Source organism: Sphaeramia orbicularis, chromosome 12 (genome assembly GCF_902148855.1).
Source record: "Sphaeramia orbicularis chromosome 12, fSphaOr1.1, whole genome shotgun sequence".
Taxonomy (NCBI): Eukaryota; Metazoa; Chordata; class Actinopteri; order Kurtiformes; family Apogonidae; genus Sphaeramia; species Sphaeramia orbicularis.
Window position 1 is genome coordinate 15467309 of NC_043968.1, and position 23001 is coordinate 15490309.

The window sequence follows — 23001 nt, forward strand, 5'->3', positions numbered from 1 at the left end:
CCCCAGTTCCGCATTTGACAATTTTTGGAATTTTCTTTTTTTTTTTTTACATCAGTAGGTAGGGGATTGGTGGACATTTGTCCAAATTTACAGACCCAGGCTTTCATACATGAGTGAACAGGGGCAAATTGTGCAATCAAAGTTAAAACTGGTTTGCGCGAAGTAGTGGTGGGATTTAAATCCAATCAAAGGGTTAGGGTAAGGGTTAACCCTAACCCTAACTCGGCCTGTCCTCAGTGGTATTTTCAGGCCTAAACAAGTTGAATTAACTTTGAAAAGCAGGAACAGCTGCCATGGGTAAAGAAATGAAGCTGACATGGTGGCCAAAGTGTTGATGCTGTAACCTGGCAATTGTGTGGAAAACAAGATGGATGCCCATTGTCCCCTCCCATGACCTTTGATTGGATTTAAATCCCACCGCTACTTCGCGCAAACCAGTTTTAACTTGGATTGCGCAATTTGCTCCTGCTCACTCATGTATGAAAACCTGGGTCTGTAAATTTGGACAAATATCCATCAATCCCCTACCTACTGATGTCCATAAAAGAAAATTCCCAAAATTATCAAATGCGGAACTGGGGGTAATTTTTCAAAATGTATAGTTTTTTTTTTAAACATCCTATATAATGTATTAGAACAACATAAACTCAGCCAAATTTTAAGTAACCTAGTTTGAGGAAGACATGACTGACACTACAGAGAAGTAAACATGCACTTGCCTCCCTGCAATGCATGCCTTAAAAAATCTTCAGTCAATGTTGTGCAAGTCACATCATATCAGGCATCTTTTGTTACACTGCATGATTCTGTCCTTGGCCTACCCACAGTCACCCGCTGAGCTGGAGAAGATCACACACAAAACAACCTAGTAAAGCCCAGAGGATGTGCAGAAGCTCTTGTGAACACCTGAAACCAAGCCAGAGCTGATCGATTCCTATTCTTTGCTGAGGAAAGCATCGTCTTATGTAGATGGCCGAGGTTTGAATGGGAAGAAAGGATTCAATTTCTCCCCTGGACTCTGCAGCTGTCAGAAGATAGGGTTTGACTGACAGCTCAGTGGTGCACGGCTCCTGCAGCTTCTAAAACGACAGCCGGAGAAGTAAACAGCATCAGGCTTATCAGAGCAAAGCAGGAGCCCGGAGGGCAGAGGCTTGGCTGAATTGGGGAGACTTTAGGCAGGGAAGTGTGCAAGCTGCCCACTAACTGAGCTCTGAGCTGCAAACTATAAGTGACCTGTGATCTGTATCTGTACCCACATGACCCTGAGCTCTTAATGGGTGGGTGGAGGTGACAGATGCCTTTCAGATCGCACTAAATGTCATTCTGGATTGTCCCTCAGATATATTAATCGAACTTTAGTGAGAAGCGTACAGTGTTAGCTTTGTTGTGAAGATGATATCTTGCCAGCATGTTGGGCACAGACATGGTTACCTGTCGATACTGTCTGCTTTAACGTATCTAAAATTGACTTCAGGGTGTCAGATAGCTTTTTGGGCTTCATTACAAATAAGTCAGAAGCATTACATGTATTTTTTTTCTCCCTTTGATGCCATTCTTCTGTAGGTATTAGGTTTGTGAGTATCTCAAAGGCAAAGATATAGAAATAAGCTCCCGCTGGCAGGCAATAGTCATCGAACGATGTAGCATATCACGTTCCATCTAACCGAAAACTTAATCAATAATACCTGTCATGATGATTTTACAAAGTTCACAATATTCACCACTTTACCCAGTCATGGAAGAGGGAGATACTGTTGGAGTTATGTCTACAAACACAAAAACACCCCTTGGAGTTGTGGAGTATATCTTTCTCTGCTGAGACAGTTGCTTAAGGCAGTAATGCAATCTCTCTGTAGCTGCCAGTGTATTTGTGACACATCATGTCCTCCACCGTAGCATATGCAAGATGAGCAAGGACCACATGCTGGGTGGGAAAATATTTGCATCTGTGCGTGCGTACAGTAAGTGGGTCAGTTTGAGAGGCTCTTTTTTGTATCCGTGCATGTTTGTGTTACACGAAGGCCTGACAGAGGAGGAGACGACGAGGCAGGAGCGGAGATGAGAGACAAGGTGCGACAGGTTGAAAGATTAAAAGAGAGCAGACCATGTAGCAGACTGCAGCGTCTCAGTCAGAGTCCCTCACCTGCTGTCCTCCTGGTTGATGATCATGTACATTTCCCAGGTAGTGTCTTCTGCGATCCCTCCATGAGGCACCAACAGACTAATACCTGCAGAGACGGCGACATGCAAAAAAACTGAACAACGCACAGGCAACACACGCGCACACACCTGCTCGGCTGTCAGCTCTCCTTACGGAAGGTGACAGTCGAGGAGGTGGTGGCCCCGGAAAAAGTTGACTGAAGCAAGTCCCGAAGGTCTGAATCAATGCTGCCAACGGTCTCCCTGTCACAAATACACACACGGAGACTGTCTCTTTTGAAGGCATAAACACTCTCGTATATACAGTACACAAAATGTTAGGATGCAACACACATCCTAAAAAATTACTGCCAATCCACTCAGCAGTACATCAAACCCCTCGGGGGACAGGACAATGAATGTAGGCCATGCAAAAGAGCCGCCTCAATAAGCTGAGTGTTGCAGGTTTACATCACCGTTTCTTTATAATATATACAGTATGTGCTTTAAACGGGTGGATATTTACGTTGCTATTAAAGGGACTGATGTGGTAAAGTTTTAGGAAAGAGAGCACTGTACAAAAAAAAAAAAAAGTGCTTAGTAACACATGACAAAATGTGAGAAATCCTGATTGGGTTTGTCAGGAGGGACTGGTCGGTTCAAAATGCCAGCGCTGTCTAAGTTCATCACTTCAGTAAATAATATATTCCTATTCATGTTACAGGGTCGATCGATGACATTTTCACATTTTCGTTGCAGACCAACAATGACAAGGTCAAACAAGTTCGAAATGCAACACCAGGCGCTCTGCAGAAGATTTGCTATTGTGTCAGTGATGGTGTGAATCTGAGTGTTTTTTTTTTTTTTTTTTTCTCTAGTACAAGAAATATATTATATCAAAATAAACCCACAAGAGCTCACCTGTGTTAGGCACCACCAGCTTGCCTCCTGCATGCCCAAACACTGCTGTAGCTTTGTGGAGAGGCCTGTTGAGAGTCAGTGAGACTTGTGGGGTGAACAGGTTCTTTCCTCTTCTGCCTAGTGTCGTCCCAACTGCAACCCCTCTATAGTCTGGAGCTAAACCCCTCGGAAATGTCTGAGGGTGGGACATGACGTGGTATTCTGCTCTTTCTGCCACCCCTGGAGATACAGTGAAAGAGATATTACTTTGTGGCTGGTAACCCAACCTAGGTCCTGATCATGACACTGGGAGTTGATAAGGAAATGACATCAAATTTAACTGCAGCAGCCCAGATACACATAACAGAATAAAACAAGCAACATTATGGCATTATTACTGTAACGGTTTCAGACTGGAGCTGCCCAGCCCAACCAATTCCACTTTAATTCAGTAAGATTTTTTTCCTTTAGATAAAAGCTTTCTTATTGTCATATGAGGGGGAAAAAAAGTCCAAATCCAGATGACATATGCTGCTGACTGCAAAAGCAGAACTGAACACTATACTGCAATTCCTTCCCTTTCAGAGAGCAGTCCATCACTAAAAACACAGGCTGTCAGAGCAGCTGATTTCTCTGACCTTTGACCTGGAGATCGGGCAAGGGGTCAAGAAGCGAGCGCTCGGCCATCAGCTCTTTGTCGATGGAGTCCTGAAAGCACATGGGGCTGGTGTAGGTACGTGACACTGTCAGATCAGGCTGCATGGATGAATTTATCAACAGAGGGTTTGCTGAAAAAAAAAGAAACATACAAAGAGAAAATACTCATCTAAGTATTAAATTAACATCCACTATATGGACAAAAAATATTAGGACACAACACACCTACAGACTGTACGACGTCCCATTCCTGTTGATCTGAAATATTACCATGATAAAAATATTCATGTCAGTTGTTGACAATAATAATCACAATAAATGTCAACATTTATTCCTGAGGAATCAAGAAACCAGAGTCACTTGGGGTTTAAAATGATTAATTATGGTCAGAATGTGACATATATTTAAAACAATTAAAATGACAAAAAATTTAGTAAAATTAAGTAAAAACAAACCAAACACATCTATTGCTGTTAAAAAAAATAAACTGCTGAATCTCTAATTGTACGAATGTGGAGTATCTGCTTTTGGTCTTATTTGGACAGAGGCTCCACAATTTATGCAAACAGGTATATTTGACTGTTTGTATTAGTTTAGTTGATTATATCTTTTTTTCTGGTAGTTTCACACTGTCTTTCACATACAATTATTGTAGATAATTAATTTATCAAGACAGGGGTGGTTATTTGTTTACTTGCTTTACTAGTTTCAGCTACTTCCTGTAGCTTTTGTCAGAAGCGTCACACTGAAGTTGTGCCAAACCTCCGGAGCAGCCCATAACACGTGTCACAGCAACATCATTGTGAGACTTCTGACGAAGGCTACAGGAAGTAGCTGAAACTAGTAAAGCAGGTAAACAAACAACTACCCCTGTCTTGATAAATAAATTATCTGCAATAAATAAATCTTTTTTTTCCCTAGACATATGTACATGGTCAGTTAATTAAATATAAATAAATACCCTGAAAAACACCCACAACAATAGCAGAACTTCCTTCTAAAACCAGTGAAACCACTGACTTTCTTTAGTGTTCATGGTAAAAACATATTTTTACCTCCACCAAGGAGGTTATGTTTTTGCCAGGGTTTGTCTGTCTGTCTGTCTGTTTGTCTGTCCGTTAGTGTGCAACATAACTCAAAAAGTTATGGACAGATTTTGATGAAATTTTCAGGGTTTGTTGGAAATGGGATAAGGAAGAAATGATTAAATTTTGGTGGTGATCGGGGGTGGTGGTGGGGCCACGGGGGGGGCCACTGATCAGCTTTGGCGGAGGTCTGCGCTCTCCGAGTGCTTCTAGTTTTTCTTATAATTTCAGTAAAATGATCCATTCTCAGACAAAGGAAATGTAAAATCTGGACTTTAAAAGAACCAGATAAAACTTTGAGTTCTTCTAAATCAGGCAACTGCTGCTGACCGATAGAAAATGATAGAAAAACAGAATAAATACAGGAGAAGAAGTGGTCTGAAACACTGCTCTGGGTCTTTGAGAGTTAAAGACAAAATAAAAATGTTTAATGAAATAATATTTATCGTTGGAATGACAGTGAAGTGGCTATTCTATTCTATTCTGTATTGAAATATGGAATTACATTTGTTACATACACCTGAATTCAATGTGTCCTAATACTTTAGCCTGCATTGCATAATTACCACTATTTTAACTTAAAAAGGGTGATGTCTGAAATAAATGGACTTCTTCAAAGTTAACATTAAAGAAGGTTGTGAGGAGGTGCAGACAGAGGAGTGTGTTGTTGAGGTCACACATGTGCATACAGTCGGACGCACTGTGATCAAAATGTGAATGAATCACAAATGCAGAGCAGAGAAAGTTCTTAGTTTCGTAAGTTGCTTCCAGATACATCCTCCTGTAATTAAGGACTCATCGACAGTTGCTTTAACAAGCCTGAAATGACAGCAGAAGACACGGCGCAGTACACAGCATGGTTTCTTATAATGAGCAAAGAAATGTCAATTGTCAGTTATTTTGTCGGATTTAGGTGAGCTGTTGTCACGGTGAGTCATGATCAAGGAAATGACTGAGAGACAGAAAGAGCTGAGATGATTACTACGTAACGGCCCCAGCGGTCCAGCGGCGTAAAGCAGGCGGCAGCAGAAGGGAGGACAAGTCTGGTTTTATGGGGGTTTGGTTGCTTTCGCCCCTCCATCAAGGGGAACAGGGGACCAAGATTAAAGCTATCCCTGCCTCCTGCTGTGTTATCAAAATGAACTTTATTATGCCCTGCTGAGAGCTGTTGCTGTGGCAACCCATAATGCTAGCCTTGTAAAAAAAAAAAAAAAAAAGCTTCAATCTGTGGGCTAATGCACCATGCCTCTGTGCTCTGATGTTTTTGTGTGTCAGACATGGTACCATAAATGCTACATTTGGGGGGTGGGTGGCTTGGAATCATTTGAAAACACTAATAAATAACATTTTTAATTTTGCAACCATGAATAAGTAATTGTAGTTTTATTGTATGCAAGATATTGCTAAACAGCCAGTAATGACAGAAAACAGACACAGTGTCCTGATGAGCCAACACTTTGAAAAGCCAGTAAAATAAAACCCGATGAATTAAACATGAGACTTTGACTGTAAATTTGTTTAGAACACATAATGTGCCTGCTAATCATGGACTGCTGTGTCAGTTTGTTTGAATGTTGCTTGTGGCGTGCTGATATTGGCAATAAAGTATTTAACACATGGTGTGCTTTATATATTAAGCGCTATACTTTGTGTTATTGGATGTTTAGTACACTACAAGACAGCAAGAATCTCTAGCAGGCTCAAGTAAACAAACTGAAAAATTAAATACAGTCAGTTTGGCCTCTAAAGCCTTTTAATAATAGATGCGGCTCTATCAGAATACAAAGAAACATATTTATTATTCATAACAAATACATATAACAACAAAACTGTATGACCTGATTGCATGTTCCGTTCAGACAAAACTGTGTAGTTACATTTACAGCATGTAAATCACAAACTACAAACCATTCTAGAGACGTTTTACATTGTGGTTGCAGTGCATTCATCACAAACACACATCTGTGACTTGTATATCTCGGTTCACTTACACGTATAGACACAACCCACTCTATGTGTTGTCATTGTGTGAGGTGTTACAGTAGAAGAGGATTTGTAGTTTATTTATATAATATACTTTTCATCCATCAAACCAATTAATCATATATGATAACGGTCATGTATGTACCTACTTTGAGTTAAAGTCTCCACACTTTTGTCCATGATCCATACTGTAATTCGGTACACAATAGTTCCAACAGGGGCCCCTAATGCTTCATTTGGATGCAGCGTAAAAAGTATTTTCCATGCCTGTTTGTAGATTTAGAGGATCCAAATGAACCCACCTGTGCCAGGGCGTGTGGAGTGGCGCAGCTGAGGTTGTGTTTATGCAGATCATGTTCTATCCTGCAATTTCAGTACTTGTTTTTAACTGCTCAGAGCCGCTCTCATTGCACAGAGAAGTGTAGTTAGTGAAAAGGCAAACAGAGATCTCTTCAAAATCATTAGTGAATACTGTCAGTTTTTTTTTTGTTTGTTTTTAATTCTCAACATAGATGAAAGGTGGTAAATCTGCACGTGCACAACTAGACGAACCACAGCACGAGTCTAATGGGTGATTTTAACGTTAATTGTTATCACTAACTTCATAATATGTTTCTTTAAAAGCTAATTAAACACCTGTAGCTACCATCAAGTGTTTTTTTTTTTATATATATATTTGTGCTCTCTAATTTAAGCTGAGAGCTGTGTGTTACCATATCAAACAGCATGCAGATCTAAATGAACTTAATCAAATCATTCAGCAATAAATTACCATGTAAATGAATAAAGTTTCCTGTACACCATGTTGACTGTAGGCTCCAGACAGAGTTATGTAATAGGTACATGCTGGTTGGAAGGTGTTTTGTCTCACCTTGTCGAGATGTCTTGAAGCTGAAGGACTGGAAGCCCCCAGTTAGGGCCGAGGAGTCGATAACATCGACACCATACTCACTCTGGCTCCTTCGGTACAGGGTGACAGCAATAATCAGCAACACCACTGTCACCACACCTGCAGCGAGGCCCGAATACAAGGCCACATCACTGCTGTTCTCAACACCTTGGAATGTAGAGGGGAAAAAGAGAGAGTGACTTTTTTTTTGCTTTCTAAGTGTAAGGAGCTTAATTAGGAGACTAGGAAACATTTTTCCTAAAAAAAAAAAAAAAAAAAAAGAAAATCTGTATTGCAGAGTTGAAGTAGTAAAGTCTTTTTTTTACATAAAGCAAGTCTACCTTGGTTTCAAACTAGTTCTGCAGCTTTTCTGTTTTCTGTTCCTTCTCTGCCCTGCCTCCTGATGCACCGCTTCATTGTTCCATCCTGGAGTGTTAAAGCTACTAATGAGGAACCTCGGAAGGAAGGCGATTATAATCAACCCAGCACCTGACTGTCATTTCAAACACCGCTCAGCTCTAGTGTGTTGGAGGAACTCTGCGTTCCACTGGGATAATGTGACAAAACCAATTCATTAAATTAGCTCATCGGCAATGATTATGCTCTATCTGGTCCCACCAGTACTGCAGCGTCCAACTCCGTAAAGAAAAGGAATGAGTACGAAATAAAGGGGTTGCTAGCTTGTTCTTGAAAGATAATGAGATCTTTGCTGAAACAGGATATGGAGAGAAATCCTCTAAGTAGCCTGAAGCTCAAATGAGAAAAAATGGACAAAATATGCAAAGCGGCATTAACAGCTACTGTAGCAGGTTAATTGAGGGCTCTGCAAGTTTTGGCAGCCCGGTTGCAATCTTTCTTTTTTTTGTAATTTCTCACAAATAAATACATAACTGCGCTCAGGGCTAATAAAAAGAACACATGCTGTGGCTTGGAAGGTATCAAATAGATTTTCCGCTGCTAAAACTACTATCCACTATTCATAATTAACGCATACAGCGTTGGTACAATAGTTTCCTACCCCATTGAGAAATAATGTGTGAAACGTGGATGAGCAGTGATTAACTTCTTTTTGTTTGTCTTGAAATAACAAGACAAGAAAACAGATACACATTATAATATCACAGTATATCATGCCAAGACAAAACCTGACTAACTGTGGTAAACTATACAGGTTAGTAGTGAGATATAAATAAACTTCTCATTATAGATTATTAAAGGGGCTGTATGTAGTATTGATATTACAAACTCAACAGGGGAAGTCAGGTTACAGAACACACTTAGTACGACAAGACCACCAAAAACATCAACATTGTGTACCCGCAGACTGTATCACTCACTGAATAAAGCATAAATGTAATTGTTTACACTAGAGCTGCTAAATATATCATTTGAGCATCGTCATCGCGATGTATGTGTGTGCAATAGTCACACTGCAGGTCCTGCGATGTCGGAGGCAAATGAACTCAACGTATTCTCATCTAATTTCAAGGGTACCTCGCCTGCACATGGAGTGAGTCGCTGGTAACAACATTGAAAAATGAGCAACGGATAAAAGAAAATCACCGAAAATGAAGACTTCGTGCCAAAAAGAAAAGCAACCTCAGTTATCTGGAATTATTTCGGCTACAAGAAGGATGATATTGAAACATGTGTTCTGTGGCGACAGTGCCTTGCATGCCAACGAAAGGTAACACAACTAATTTGTTTGACTATTTATATTTACGTTGGCACCACACAGCTGTTGTATCCTCCAGAGCACAGGTGTCAAACATGCGGCCTGGGGGCCAAAACCGGCCCGCCAAAGGTTCCAATCCGGCCTGCGGGATGAATTTGCAAAGTGCAAGGTAGGGCATCAAACTCAAAAATAATATCATAATAACCTATAAATAATGACAACACCAATTTTTTCTCTTTGATTTAGTCCAAAAAATATTAAATTATAAAAATGTTTACGTGAACAAACTATCCTGTAACAATAAAATGTGAACAACCTGGACAAATATGAAAAACCTGAAATGTCTAAAGAAAATTAAGCGCAATTTTAACAATTTTCTGCCTTTTACTAAATGTTTTGTGCCTTTGTAGATCTGATCTGTAATGCATATGTAGAAATGATAAATCAAGGCATAATATTGATAAAATTGTACCTATATTTCTTTACAAATTTCATTTTTCTCAGGTTATTCACATCCTTTTTGTTTGGATAGTTTGTAAATATTGGCATAATTTAATGTCATTTTTTGCACTAAAACAATTTGGAGTTGTCATTATTTATTGGCTATCATGCTATTATTTTACTGGTCCGGCCCACTTCAGATTAAATTGGGCTAAATGTGACCCCCAGAAGAAAATGAGTTTGACACCCCTGCTCCAGAGTATTTTTTTCATATTGCAGGGTTAAAAAAAATCACAATGTCATTTTTTTCCAATATCGTGCAGCCTTAGTTTACACACATCTGTTATATGGTATCAACTGTTATACGGCATCAAGCTTTTATTCTTATTGTTATTGTGACAGTTGGTCAAAACAACACTGTGTCTTATAACCTTCATGTGCTGCGTCTGCTGAGAGTTCTGAAAACAGTCACAGTACGACTGTAAATCACCTCTGTTTCCTGTACGGTTTGTGTTGTCAATAATTGCACTAAAAAACTGTTTGGAATCCAACAAAAAAGGTCAGAACTGTCACAATTTAGTCTGAGCCGTGTACCTACAAACACTGAACTTAACAAAGATAATAACACAACATAATAATCTTATACCTTCATTAGCCTTCTAATTAAATTAACTCGTGTAGATGAAATGCTTCCATTTCAGCATCAAACTCTATTGTTTTCATTTATATCTGTGTCCTGTGGTGACAACAACAACAGTGCTTCATACTTTTAATACTTTGTCACTAAAAGTTGTTTCTCAGCTGTTATCTTCTTCAGCCCCTATAAATAGACACAGTTTATAGCCCTACAATTCAATACACTGGTGTCTTTTGGCAGACCTTCAGAGCTCTTCATTCTAATAAAGATAATTTTGGCTATTTTTTTTTTTTAATATTTGAAAGCAGGAATACTACATATAGCCCCTTAAAATGCTACAAGTGAATAAAACACTTGCTAACCTTCAGAATCCTCCATAAATTTAAAGATTTCTACTCTGTGACACAAGATAACAGAGCCAACTTCAAAAAATTATAATGTATTTTCTTCTTTCTTCTTCTGCTGAAATTTTGCAATACTATTAATGAGTTCAGCCAGTAAATTACTTGTATTTTTATATCTGATTTTATCTGTTAGATCATGTAACCATCTCTATTTCGGGGCCAAATCTCCAATTTCCTGTCAGTTCAAACGGCCTTTTCTTCAACTCAGGTTTTTTTTTTTTTTTTTAGATAATGGTTTTAGATAACGACTTTTACAAAAAGGAAGTAAATGGGCGATGAGGAAAAACTCACCCTGTGGCTTTGGATCATGTAACAGTTTTCGATCTGCAGAGACAGAGAGGCAAGAGAATTATGGAGTTTTGCTGTAACTTTTTTTTTTTTTTTTTTGATATTTAAAAATGCCAGTTTGTTTAATCACTACTTGTGTATGCAACCATGCCTATGCACAGCGGGTGTTAAGTATGTGAAGTGGAGTGGATGAGTAATGAAGATGGATGAGGATGCTGGTAATGAGCATGATTATAAAGATGATCATGATCTAGCCCACGCTGCCAAAAATTATGAACAGTAAATCTATAATGACACAGTCCGTGAGCACGATGAGACTGACAGTTACTATGTCAAACTATCTATTTCAGGTGGAAATGTTACCCACTCTGTGTGCACAAGCCGCCGGTGCAGTTGTCTGCGGCCACTGCCACGCCATCACACAGTCGCCCTCCATGTTTGGGCTCTGGAGCCGTGCACTCTCTGGTTCGCTGCCTTTCACAGTCTGCGCTACACACCGTCCACTCGCTCCACTCTCCCCAGCTGCCGTCCACTGAAAGGTCAAACAACAGTAATAGTAAGGGAGTGTATTGGAAAGAATCTGGCGATATGATACAAATCACAATACTAGGATCACAATACGATATATGACGATATATCATGATACTGTTAAAAAGGCAATTTTTTTGTTTGTTTCTTTTTTTTAAAATGATTATTTCCAGGAAGAATTGAATTACACCAGAAATATGCACAAATACTAAACACATTTTTTTTTTTTTTATCACAACAGGATCTAATGCTATATCACAAAATGTTCCTGTGTTAAAACTTAAATTATGTTTTACAGACATTACAGTTGAAGATCCTGTTCAAATGTTCATATTCTATTAATTCATAACTAACATCATAACATTATTTTTGTATTTGCAATCCCAACAAAGGAACTAACATCTGCCTCTCAGACAGTAAAAAAAAAAGTGGTTTTAGGATGCTTCAAATAACCATTATTTAATAAAACAGTGTTAAATAATAATAAATAAAATATTAACAATAAAGAAAAACAAAAAAAACCAAAATAAACCTCTGCCATGTCTGCATTTGAATAAATACCTACAAATATTGATACAGTACTTTTTAATATCGATACAGTATTGTGAAATCAAATATCGTGATATATTGCAGAACCACTATTTTCTAGTACCCCTAAATAATAGGAGTATGATAATACACAAAACAAAACCTGTCGCCTGTCTTTTATTTAGATAAGATTAGATAGAACTTTATTGATCCTTTGGGCAAAACCCTCAGGAAATTGAGGTTCCAATAGCAGCACAAACACCAAATATACACACAAGAAATAGCCTAATACAAGAGAACAGCAAAACAATAACTCTAAAAAAGAAAACTGTTTAAAAAAAAAAAAAAAAAAAAAAAGGACCAATGGCCCTGTAGCTTACCGGCCACATTCAAAGCTTTGGGAAATGTATCCAGATGCCATTTATTATTATTGCACTGGATATCATTTATATTTACTGTGTTATTGCATCGATCCACTTCCTATCGCTTATAATGGGGAAATTTTTCAAAGTCGCACCAAATCCAGAATCAGATCGGATCCAAATAATTTCACTAACTTTTGTTGACATCATCATAAAGAAGCTGTACACCAAGTTTGAAGTCAATCGGAGTTGTAGTTTCGGAGAAGAAGACAATTTAAATTTTTGTAACGGACGACAGACGACGATGACGCTGACGGACGCCGCATAACGACAATAGCTTATGGCCTGTCGGCTGGTAAGCTAAAAATCAGGCAATTGCACATTGGAAAGTAATAGTACAAACAGCAAGTAGCAAGTGGTAATCATGATATTAACAATAATCAGCTCACAAAGATGCTGCCATTCCTGTTTAGCATAAAATCTTTGCTAATTGGCTTAATAATTCTCTATAACTTCATGTGAAAACATTAAAGGAGTGATATTTTGCTATTTTAAAATGGAATTATGCATTTTTAAACATTTCCCTGTGGTCTACTTGAACTGTAAATGCTCTGCTTGGGTCTGAATTCTTCATTAATTCAACTCCACAGGTTCATCTTCAACCCTATTCCTGAGTAATGACACCAGAAAGGTCGTTTTGAGCGCTGGCCCTTTAAATGCAAATGAGCCACTTCATGCCCCGCCCCCTTCAGGTTGTTGACTGTGCTGCTCTGTCCTGTTCAATCAACAACTGAATATTTTAGGTAATGGGCTCGAAGTTTGGACATATTTTCAGTATGGACTACAACCGCTGCTGCTGACAAAAAATGATGGCGAATTTGGACAAATGTTCGTTGGAAGTCTTGACCTTAAATGTGCAAATGTCATGACGTAACTAGTTATAGATGTAACAAATTAAGCAGGAATTAAAACAGGTTGTAGAAATCCACTCGATTTTTGCCAAAACGAATATAAAGATAGCTTTGCAGCACATGGAGGGTTCAAATTCAAACTTTATGAACTATTATTGTCCCCAAATACACAACTAAATGAACCAAAGACTAATAAAAGTGGGTTTAGCAAAATATGACCCCTTTAAGAAACTCTCTCGCTTCACATAAAAAGTCAATTTTTTTCTACACGGTGCCAAATTGTAAATGCTACGCTGACTTGGAGCATAAAGTTACTCCATCAGGTCTCCTCTCCACCTCCGAGTGTTCTAAAAGTTCACTTCTCTCTGCTAATCTAAACGCAAATGCACCCTGTTTATGTTCAAACTCTGATGCGAAGAAAGAATCCTTTAGAAGGAGGCAGTTGGCATAGAGAAGATAATGTTTGGAGGAGTGCGCTGCTTTTCCCTGATAACTTTTTTTTTTTTCTTAAACCTGATGAGCATTTCCCTTTATACTGGTGCTGTGGTGGAAATCATAAATATAGGCTTGTCTAGAAAAAAACACTTGGGCAGAGCAGATTACATGGCAGTTTTGATAAGTGGAACTGCTGCTTTGCTCTTTCTCTCACAACCTAAGCCTCTGCTGTTGGTTTCTCTGTCTCTGGCTCTCTCTTTCTCTTTCCGGTTCATTTTTTTTTTTTATCCCTTTTTCCACCTTACTCTCAAATTTCCATACATTTTCTCTTCCTGTTCTGTTTCTTTAGGGTCCACCACATTGGTTTTCAGATACACGCCACTGTCACCATCAGCACTGGAGACGCGTAGCGCATTTATGATGAAGCGAAACTGGATGAAAGGAGTGTACCATTAAGATGTGCTTTTAGTCTGATTTTCCACCATTTACACAGCTAATGCTCTTTGTTAGTTTAAGTTAGCGAGACTGAAACTTGCTCGAGTAGTAGTGACTAAAAGCGACCATTTATTACTGCTCACTAACACATTTGTGACGAAAGGAAACTCTCCGCATTGTGTTCAAGTACATTTTTAGACACAAAAGTCCTACAGCTGGTTTCCAAACAGCAGCCTTGAAGACAGTGAGCGCTCCATCAGAACAGCCTGTTGGATGGTCACAGAGCTTCAGACCTCCATGCACATCTTTCTGAGGTCCACCTATCAACACGCTGCATAGCTAATGGCCAGCTGTGCACAGATGAGAAGGCAGTCTGGCTTGGAATCAGGTTTTTTTTTTGTTCTTTTTGTCTCAACAAGAAACTTTCTGAAAATGTACTCTCTCGTGCCTCTGTGATTAAACTACGTTGCTTTCAAGCTTAGCTGTCATGAAGATCTTTTAATTCTGATGTGGACGGATGGGGTTTTGTATGAACAACTTCTCAAAGCAGTCTCATATCCACCACTGAAGCAAATCCCTGTATCAGCGTACTTACTCTATCCAAATAAAAATTCCAGACTTTTTCAAAACTGCTATTTTTTTCAACTAGACCTTGACTTTATGTACTTTTATACTTTGCGTGCCGAAATTTTTGGTTGAGATTGTACCTGTTGTGTGTAGTAGAACAGTTAATTTTAATAAATGTATGAATGAATGAATGCATAATTCGCAGTAAATTATGTTTTACTGAAAGAAACATTTTCAAAACATATAATAATTGCAAAAGTGCATGGATCTCACACAAACAAGTATCACTCGGCTCATTCCAGTACCAACCGGTTAGTGAAATCATACCAAGTAATACTTCATCCCTTTCGTACTCCTTTTCAAATATGCAAATGTAGTCATATTTTGTTTTCATCTTCATTTATGTAAATATACTATTTTCTTTTGTTCAGACAAGGTATAGTTTTTAGATGTTACCTGCTTGACAGTTTCGACTGTGACTCCAGTCTTCCTCAGATGCGTCATTCATTTATATTTTTTCATGTTTTCTTGCAATCTATTTTATTTCAAAGGACTTAAGTGGATATTCGAAATAAACTGAAACTAACTAATAATGAAAGTGTTCTATCTGCACTCTTCTCTTTGACCTTATTTTAATTGATTATTATTTATGTTTTATTGGTTATGTTTTAATTGTAACTGTGTGTTTTTAACCTGTCTCTTTTCCATTTTTGTAAAGCACTGTGACTTGCCTTGTGTATTAATTGTGCAATCCAAATAAATTTGCCTTGCCTAATATGCTTTTCTCACGTGTTCATTTTCTTACAAGATTTTGTGCATTTGAGCATACTCTAAAATTCAACTATGACAGAAAATTTTTTCCATACTTTATTAAGACTTTCACACAAAATGTTCTTTTCAAGGTCTGGAAAACATTCATTTATTATCTCAGGAGTTGCTGGAGCCTATCCCAGCTACTTATGGGTGAAGGCGGGGTACACCCTGCTTCATCATAGGGCTGACATATAGAGACAAACAACCAATCACTCTTACATTCACACCTGTGGGCAATTTAGATTAACCAATTCACCTTTCAGTGCATGTCTTTGGAAAACAGCATTTCAAAATTCCATACTTTTTAAGACTTTCAAGTCCTGCACAATCACCCTGCTGTATGAACCTAATGTAAAACCTTCTAAGGTTGTAATGAAAGAAACAGAAACATTATCTTGAACCTGTTGGATGGATGAACAACTTGGGGGCCAAAATAAAAAAAAACATCACAAAATGGTTTAAGGTTTGATTTTCGTCCCAATCCTTACCTGGACACAGAGTGTTGCAGGTGCTTTTCTGTACTGACATGCCCTCACAGAAGGCTCCCCCATTGAGAGGAGCAGGATTTCGTGCAAGTGCGGGAACGTTTCTGCACGCCACGACCACAGCGTACATTACAGGGTGACCAGTCTGTCCACGATGACCAACCTCCATTCACTGAAAGAGCCAATAGCGTTGTGAGATGGATGATAATAACACAAGGTACGAACGCTGGCCTTCTTTCTGTAGTTAGTCAGAGTCCAATCAGGCTCAACAACTTGCCAGAAAAAAACCCACAGAGATGATCAATGTTGCCTTGTCACATTTCTTCCCTCAATTTGTTGCTTGAAATAATCCAAAATGATAAACTAATCAGCTCATTCAGTGTCATAGAAATGGAAGAAATACTACTATTCTAATATCTACATCTGTCTAAAGCTGCTGGGATTGTAAGCCTGTCAGAGACTTCATTAGCATTACAGAAATTAATGATCAATCGATGGGTTGTCAGAAGGAATTTATGAATTTATAGCAGCAGCTAAATGCCCTCATATGAAAAAATAAAAATAACAAGATTAGAGGTCAGTAAAAGGAGCCCCATAACCCTCCTATTAACCACATACTCCTCTACTGTGAAAAACGGTGGTATGACATATTAATTTCACTTACTCTCCTTTACATCTGCGCAGCTCTCTCTACAGAGCTATATACAAAAAATAAATAATAAACTGGAAACAGTGTCTGTCGGCCTGCAGCTATACAAGGCATGTTCCACACAAGACATTTAATGCTTGATGATGGCACAAAAAAGCAGAGGAGTTGTGACCACTCAGGCTGCTGCCTTATCATCATCAAAAACTGATAATTATAAAATATTGCACCAGTGTCTTCTTGTTTTTTACACATGAGGGATCACTTACCCATTATTTGCTGATTAGTCTCGGATGTATAAAAGGCCACACTCTGGTTCAGCAACTCTTTTTAATTCAACAGCACTTGGGATTTTGGCTAAGGTGGTGATTTGACAGCTTTCTTATGTAGTGAGAATTGCTAATTTGAAACAAGCAAGCTGTTTGACATTGTTGTGGTGAGATCTACAACTCCAACAGTTGGTAACTTTGGAAAAAAACAAATATCTTACCATAAACAACAACAGTTGCTGTGGCACTGCGTCTCTTGGCCACAATGTTGCTGGCAACGCAAGTATAGTTCCCCGAGTCAGACAGTCGAGCCTCTGGGATGATAAGATTATGGTCGCCTCTTGTATCAACGACACCCTCTGAGCTTATAACCTCATCGTTTTTCAGCCATTCCACCTTAAAAACATGGAGAACATACCTTCATTTAACCCCTTTGTAATATTTTCATTTACTGAAATTGAAAAGGATGGAATGATTTGTTTTTCATCCTCACATTTCATTTCATTTTCATTTGAAAGAACATATAAAAGAGAACATTTCCATTGAGCATGCCCCCCCCCCACACACACATACATATATATATTACAAATAAGATGTTCATGTCCCTCACAGCATAAAGGTATAGGAATTGGAAGTGAAAACAAGTAAACATAATTGTTACAGTTCAAGCAGAACCTCGTTGTTCACATTTTTTCCACACTCTTCACCTTCTACAGTGTGTGACACGACTTTAGGTCCTATGGGAACCTTCAAAATGTTATTGTAAAGGTGCATGCAATTCATACCCAGTTGTCTGAGCTCAACAGCAACTCATGCTGCTATTTACACCCAACAGGTTGTACGTTAATAGCAGAGATGATTCCTATTCATGTATTCAAAGCTGACCATACTATTTAGACCTACTATTGCACAATATTTGCACTGGAGAACCAAACCAAATGGTAGAATGCAATTCTAACATGTCGTGTTAGGTATGTGATATTTTCCTAGTTTTGCTCCCAAACAAGATCAACAACAAAAGACAGATAAACAGACAGATGGATGGAAGGAAGGAAGGAAGGAAGGAAGGAAGAAAGGAAGGAAGGAAAGAAGGACAGAAAGAAAGAAAGATTGAACAAATGAACAACAAAGCAAAAGAAGGAAAGAAAGAAAGAAAGAACAAAAGAAAGAAAGAAAGAGATTGAATGAACAAATGAAACAAACGAACAAAAGAAAGAAAAAATGACTGAAAGAAAGAACTAATGAATGAATGAAAGAATGAACAAAAGAAATAAAGAACAAACAAAAGGAAGAAAGAAAGAACGAACGAACAAATGAAAGGAAGGAAGAAAGAAAGAACGAACGAACAAATGAAAGTACGGAAGAAAGAAAGAAAAAAGATGAAACAAACGAACAAACAAAAGAAAGAATGAACAAATGAACAAACAAAAGGAAGAATGAACAAATGAACAAAAGAATAAAAAGTAGTAAAGAAAGAATGAACACAAGAAAGACAGAAAGAACAAAAGACAGATTGAACAAATGAGTGAAAGAAAAAACAAATGAACAAAAGAAAGAATGATTGAAAGAAAGAAAGAACAAATGAATGAACAAACAAAAGAAAGAACGAACAAAAGAAATAAAGAACGAATGAAAGGAAGAAAGAAAGAAAAAAGTTCAAACAAATGAAAGAAAGAAAGAAAAAAGAAAGAAAGAAAGAAAGAAAGAACAAGTGTAAGTTATACACAGGAGGTTTCCCATGTTGTGTTCACTCATTTCATCTTTGAGTCTAGATTTTCTCTTCATCCCTCATAGACTTCAACACCTTTTTCACAGTACACATCAGTGTCATTAGCAGAATAGCTGCTATGTGTCTATTTTCACATGGCTGCAAATAGAAATGCTAAATATTCTAGTTGTTCTCACCCTCTATCCCAGCTGTAAACTGGGCACCTTTCTGCAGCCGGCAGAAACAAAAGGAATCGCTACATGCAGAAAGTGCATAAACAAAAGAAGGATGGATAAAAGCAGTGCAAATGCAACGAGTGCAAGAAATACAGAATACACAAATACAACACAGATAAACTAAAGTAAAACTGTCCTTCATGTGTGAATATGTGCAGAATATGTGTTCAGAAAGGGTTATTTATCCTTTTTAAAAGTTGTATGCCAAAGTACTAAACAAAAATCACAACGAAAACCTTGTTTGATTTGTATTTCTTGAAGATAATGACCTTTTTTTTTTTACCACTTGTGTCCTGACACGAAAAAATGAATGTCAGTTTTGTTAATAAATGTAATCTAAAGCCTTATTTCCATGGGACTATTACTACCTGTAGACCTCTGGTAATTTGTAATAATAGCGTAGGTGATCTATGTTATTATTCCAAATCCAAAAACTCAACTGACTCTATTTCAGAGGTCCTGTGATAAAATTAGTCTCATGCAAATCGACGAATTTGTAATTTAGTGGGATCCCCTTCACACATTCTATTTCCTGATTGAGGACTACGGAGGCTGCGCTGGTGATGATAAATGAAACTTTTAAAAGCGTTCTCGGTGGGAAATCAGGAGGCTCGTGTCACGACAGATCGTTTGAGTTCAATGACAGAGGAAGCGTCAGAAACTTCAGGTGAGTGACATCTCAAAGGATGATACGGTGGGTGACATGCACAAGAGCTACAGGAAGACACATTTTTCTGTCATTCACCAGTTACCTGTAAGCGCTGAACCTGGACGTGATATCAGGAATAATACCAGCAAAAAACAGACTTCACTTTAGTGTGTGAATGCACCACATGAAACAGCTGATCTGCCTCGGTGGAGGTCTGTGCTCTCTGAGTGCTTTTCTAGTTGTTCGTGTAGTGTTCAAGTACATTTTGTTGTTTAAACATTTTCAAATTGTTTCATATTTCATATTTCATATTTCATATTATTTTCATATTACTCTAAAACACAAAGAAAACTTTGACATTGACATTATTTATAGGTTCTTATCTGATTATTAGTATTAGTATTTTACTGGTCCGGCCCACTTGAGATCATATTAGTGGCCCCTGAACTAAAATGAGTTTGACACCCCTGCTATAAAGGGTTAAGAATAAACAGATGTTGAGACTGCACGTGAGAGCTTTAAGGTCATGTTTTTCAGTGGAAGTCTGGAGGTTTGTAGTAGAGATCAAAACATGACTGACAAGTATTTCGGAGGGAGTGTTGCATTAGTTAGGTCACAACCTCTACTGTTACCAATCCAGTGACCGTGTAGTGAGTGAAAGTAATAAGGAATTACAAACTAAAGGACGCCGTGTTGATGCTACTCTCTTCGCATGACCGACCCTGTAAATTGCTATTAATGTGCCACTGGCTTGAGCTTTTCATTGAGAGAGACGAGCTGGGGCATGAGGGAGAGGGGTTTGATTTATGGCAGTGTATTTGAGGATTAAAAACTCCGCCCCACTGGGAGCTCCATGTGTTTGTGCATGGAGTTGTTACCCAGTGTGTGTGCGTGTACACACACATATATATATATATATATATATATATATATATATATATATATATATATATATATATATATACATGTGTGTGTGTTGTGGAGTGTCCATTCGCCAAGGGAATATAACAGCAGCCCGCAAACTCAAAGATTGCTTTGCTCTTTCGAAGCGCCCTGGATGAAAAAAAATGAGCAGGGAAATCAATAAATCAAGAGTCATGATGTCGCAAGCGTTTTTTTTTCCCCCCTTCTTTTGATGACCTGAGAAGTCTTTCATCATGTGCCTTTAATTTAACTTTTTTATCATTTGGGCTCCACAGCTCTCTGGACAGACCAAGCATGCTGGTGGGCTGCACTGCTCTTTTTTAATACTCCTTTTTTTTGTTGTTTTTTTTCTCGCCTTTTAGGATTTCACACCTTCAGTCCCTCATCAGCTCTTGTGTTGTGTCTTTGCTGTGTTCTCCACATTATCCACTCAATTACAGAAGCAGTAAGTTTTGCCTTTCTGCAGTGACAGAAGTGCACATTTTTATGTCATATAAAATTCACCTTTATCTCCTGCTCACATCAAACTGATTTTTTCCCCCTTTTCAATCTCATACATTAAAGGGATTATGAATGCAGGTACATTAAAATCTGGTGTTTTTTCTTGAAACGTTGATTCTCTGTCCTTACTGCTCTCTCTGTTTTCTGAGTTCTTTTAGTCTTTTTAACCCATAAACACCCAAACATCCATTGGTGACCAAAACCATCTACTGATCTAAACTGTTTAATACCTGCTGATCAATTAATCCTATCGATACATGTAAATAACTGGTTTGTCATCTTTTCATGGTCATCAGATATGACCCATTTGGACGTTCAGAGGCCCTGTAGTGAACATGGAAACACCGCCATCTTCTACAACATTTATTCACCAGTAAAACCAATGGAGTTGGATCAGTGACTGTAGATGGACACATTTGGTTTATGTTCAGTTATTGATATCTTCCCTGAAAAGTCACTTTGTCTTCAGTTTTTTTCTGTTTTGATATAATAACCTACAAGTTTAATCTGAGCTTTTATGAACATCAACATGATCAGTGAATTAAATATAGGAAAATATATGATTACACAGAAAAAAAACCTGAAACAAAACCAGGAAAGCACTTGGAGAGCGCAGACCTCCGCCAGGGCAGATCAGCCCCCCCCCCCACCACCACCAGTATCAACATTTCCTGAAAATTTCATCAAAATCCTTCCATAACTTTATGAGTTACCTTGCTAACAGAAAAACAAACAGACCCCCAACCCCCCCCCCCCCCCCATCACCACCAAAATTTAAATATTTGTTTCTTGTGCCGGTATCAACATTTCCTGAAAATTTCATTACAATCTATCCATAACTTTTTGAGTTATCTTGCTAACAGACAAACACACAAACACCGATGAAAACATATTTTATTTATTTTCATTTATTTTGCCTTTGTTTAACCAGGAAGTCCCATTGAGATTAGGAATCTCTTTTACAAGGGAGACCTGGCCAAGGTAGCAGCCATACAAAGACCAAAAAACATAAAACACATACACGATACACAATTAACAATAAAACACAATACCAACTATTCAGCCATAATGGCATCAAGAAGAACAGTGACACTCCTTCTTCACTGAATTCTCCATGATACTTTTTTAAATCATTAATAGAAATGAATGTGTGTAGTTTTACAGTTTTTTGAAGATTATTCCACAACCATGGTGCATGGTAGGAAAAGACTGTTTTTCCAAAGTCTGTCAGAACTCGGGGAACAGTCAAAAGCAACCACCTGGAGGAACGTAAATGAAAACTGCTAGAGCTAACAGAAACATAGCGTCCGCCGTTCCTTGGCGGAGGTAATAAGGAGGATAATATTACAATCAATGGTGATAAATCCCTTAAGAAAGGGTAAATGTAGAGAAAAATTCACTTGGGGCCTGCCACAAAAGTAGCAGTGGGTCTGCCTTTATGGGTTAATAGAGCTGGGTCTTGTTGTTCTTCTGTTTTCCTTCCAGTTGCGGTGCTTGTACCTGAGAATGGAAGGAATTAACCTTGACACGTTGAAGGTTTCTGCCTCATCACCTTCTCTGCAAATATCGCAGCTTCTCTAAGTAAAGGATGGCAAAGGTGAGCTCTGTTATTTTCACCGTGCCAAGCAAGCATTATCTACTAGCGTATTGTCTGTAGTATCTGAAAATATTTCACCTCAAAGGCAACTGTAATGTCACCAAGATACACAGCAAGCAGCAGCTGCTGATAATGAACCAACAGCTGACTCTGTGAACTGACCAATGGGTTATCTAGTGTTCTAAGCAACAAATTGCTTTTAAGGGAAGATTAAGCTGTTATCGCCAGTCTTTTATTGCTTTACTTGTGTATCTTAACTCTAAATAAAATGCAGACAATTTCCATTTATGTTGTAATGCTAGAAAAGGG

At 38.2% G+C, this 23001-nt stretch overlaps 1 protein-coding gene across 1 annotated transcript in view; it reads right to left on the reverse strand.

Moving 5' to 3' along the window:
• Positions 1-23001, reverse strand: part of LOC115430341 (netrin receptor UNC5D-like) — a 217099-nt gene that overhangs the window by 18453 nt on the left and 175645 nt on the right. The window contains 9 exon segments of the mRNA XM_030150301.1: positions 2144-2228; positions 3061-3279; positions 3678-3827; positions 7636-7821; positions 11102-11134; positions 11466-11630; positions 16166-16244; positions 16246-16334; positions 17299-17473. Of these exon segments, the coding sequence (XP_030006161.1) occupies positions 2144-2228; positions 3061-3279; positions 3678-3827; positions 7636-7821; positions 11102-11134; positions 11466-11630; positions 16166-16244; positions 16246-16334; positions 17299-17473 (1181 nt within the window).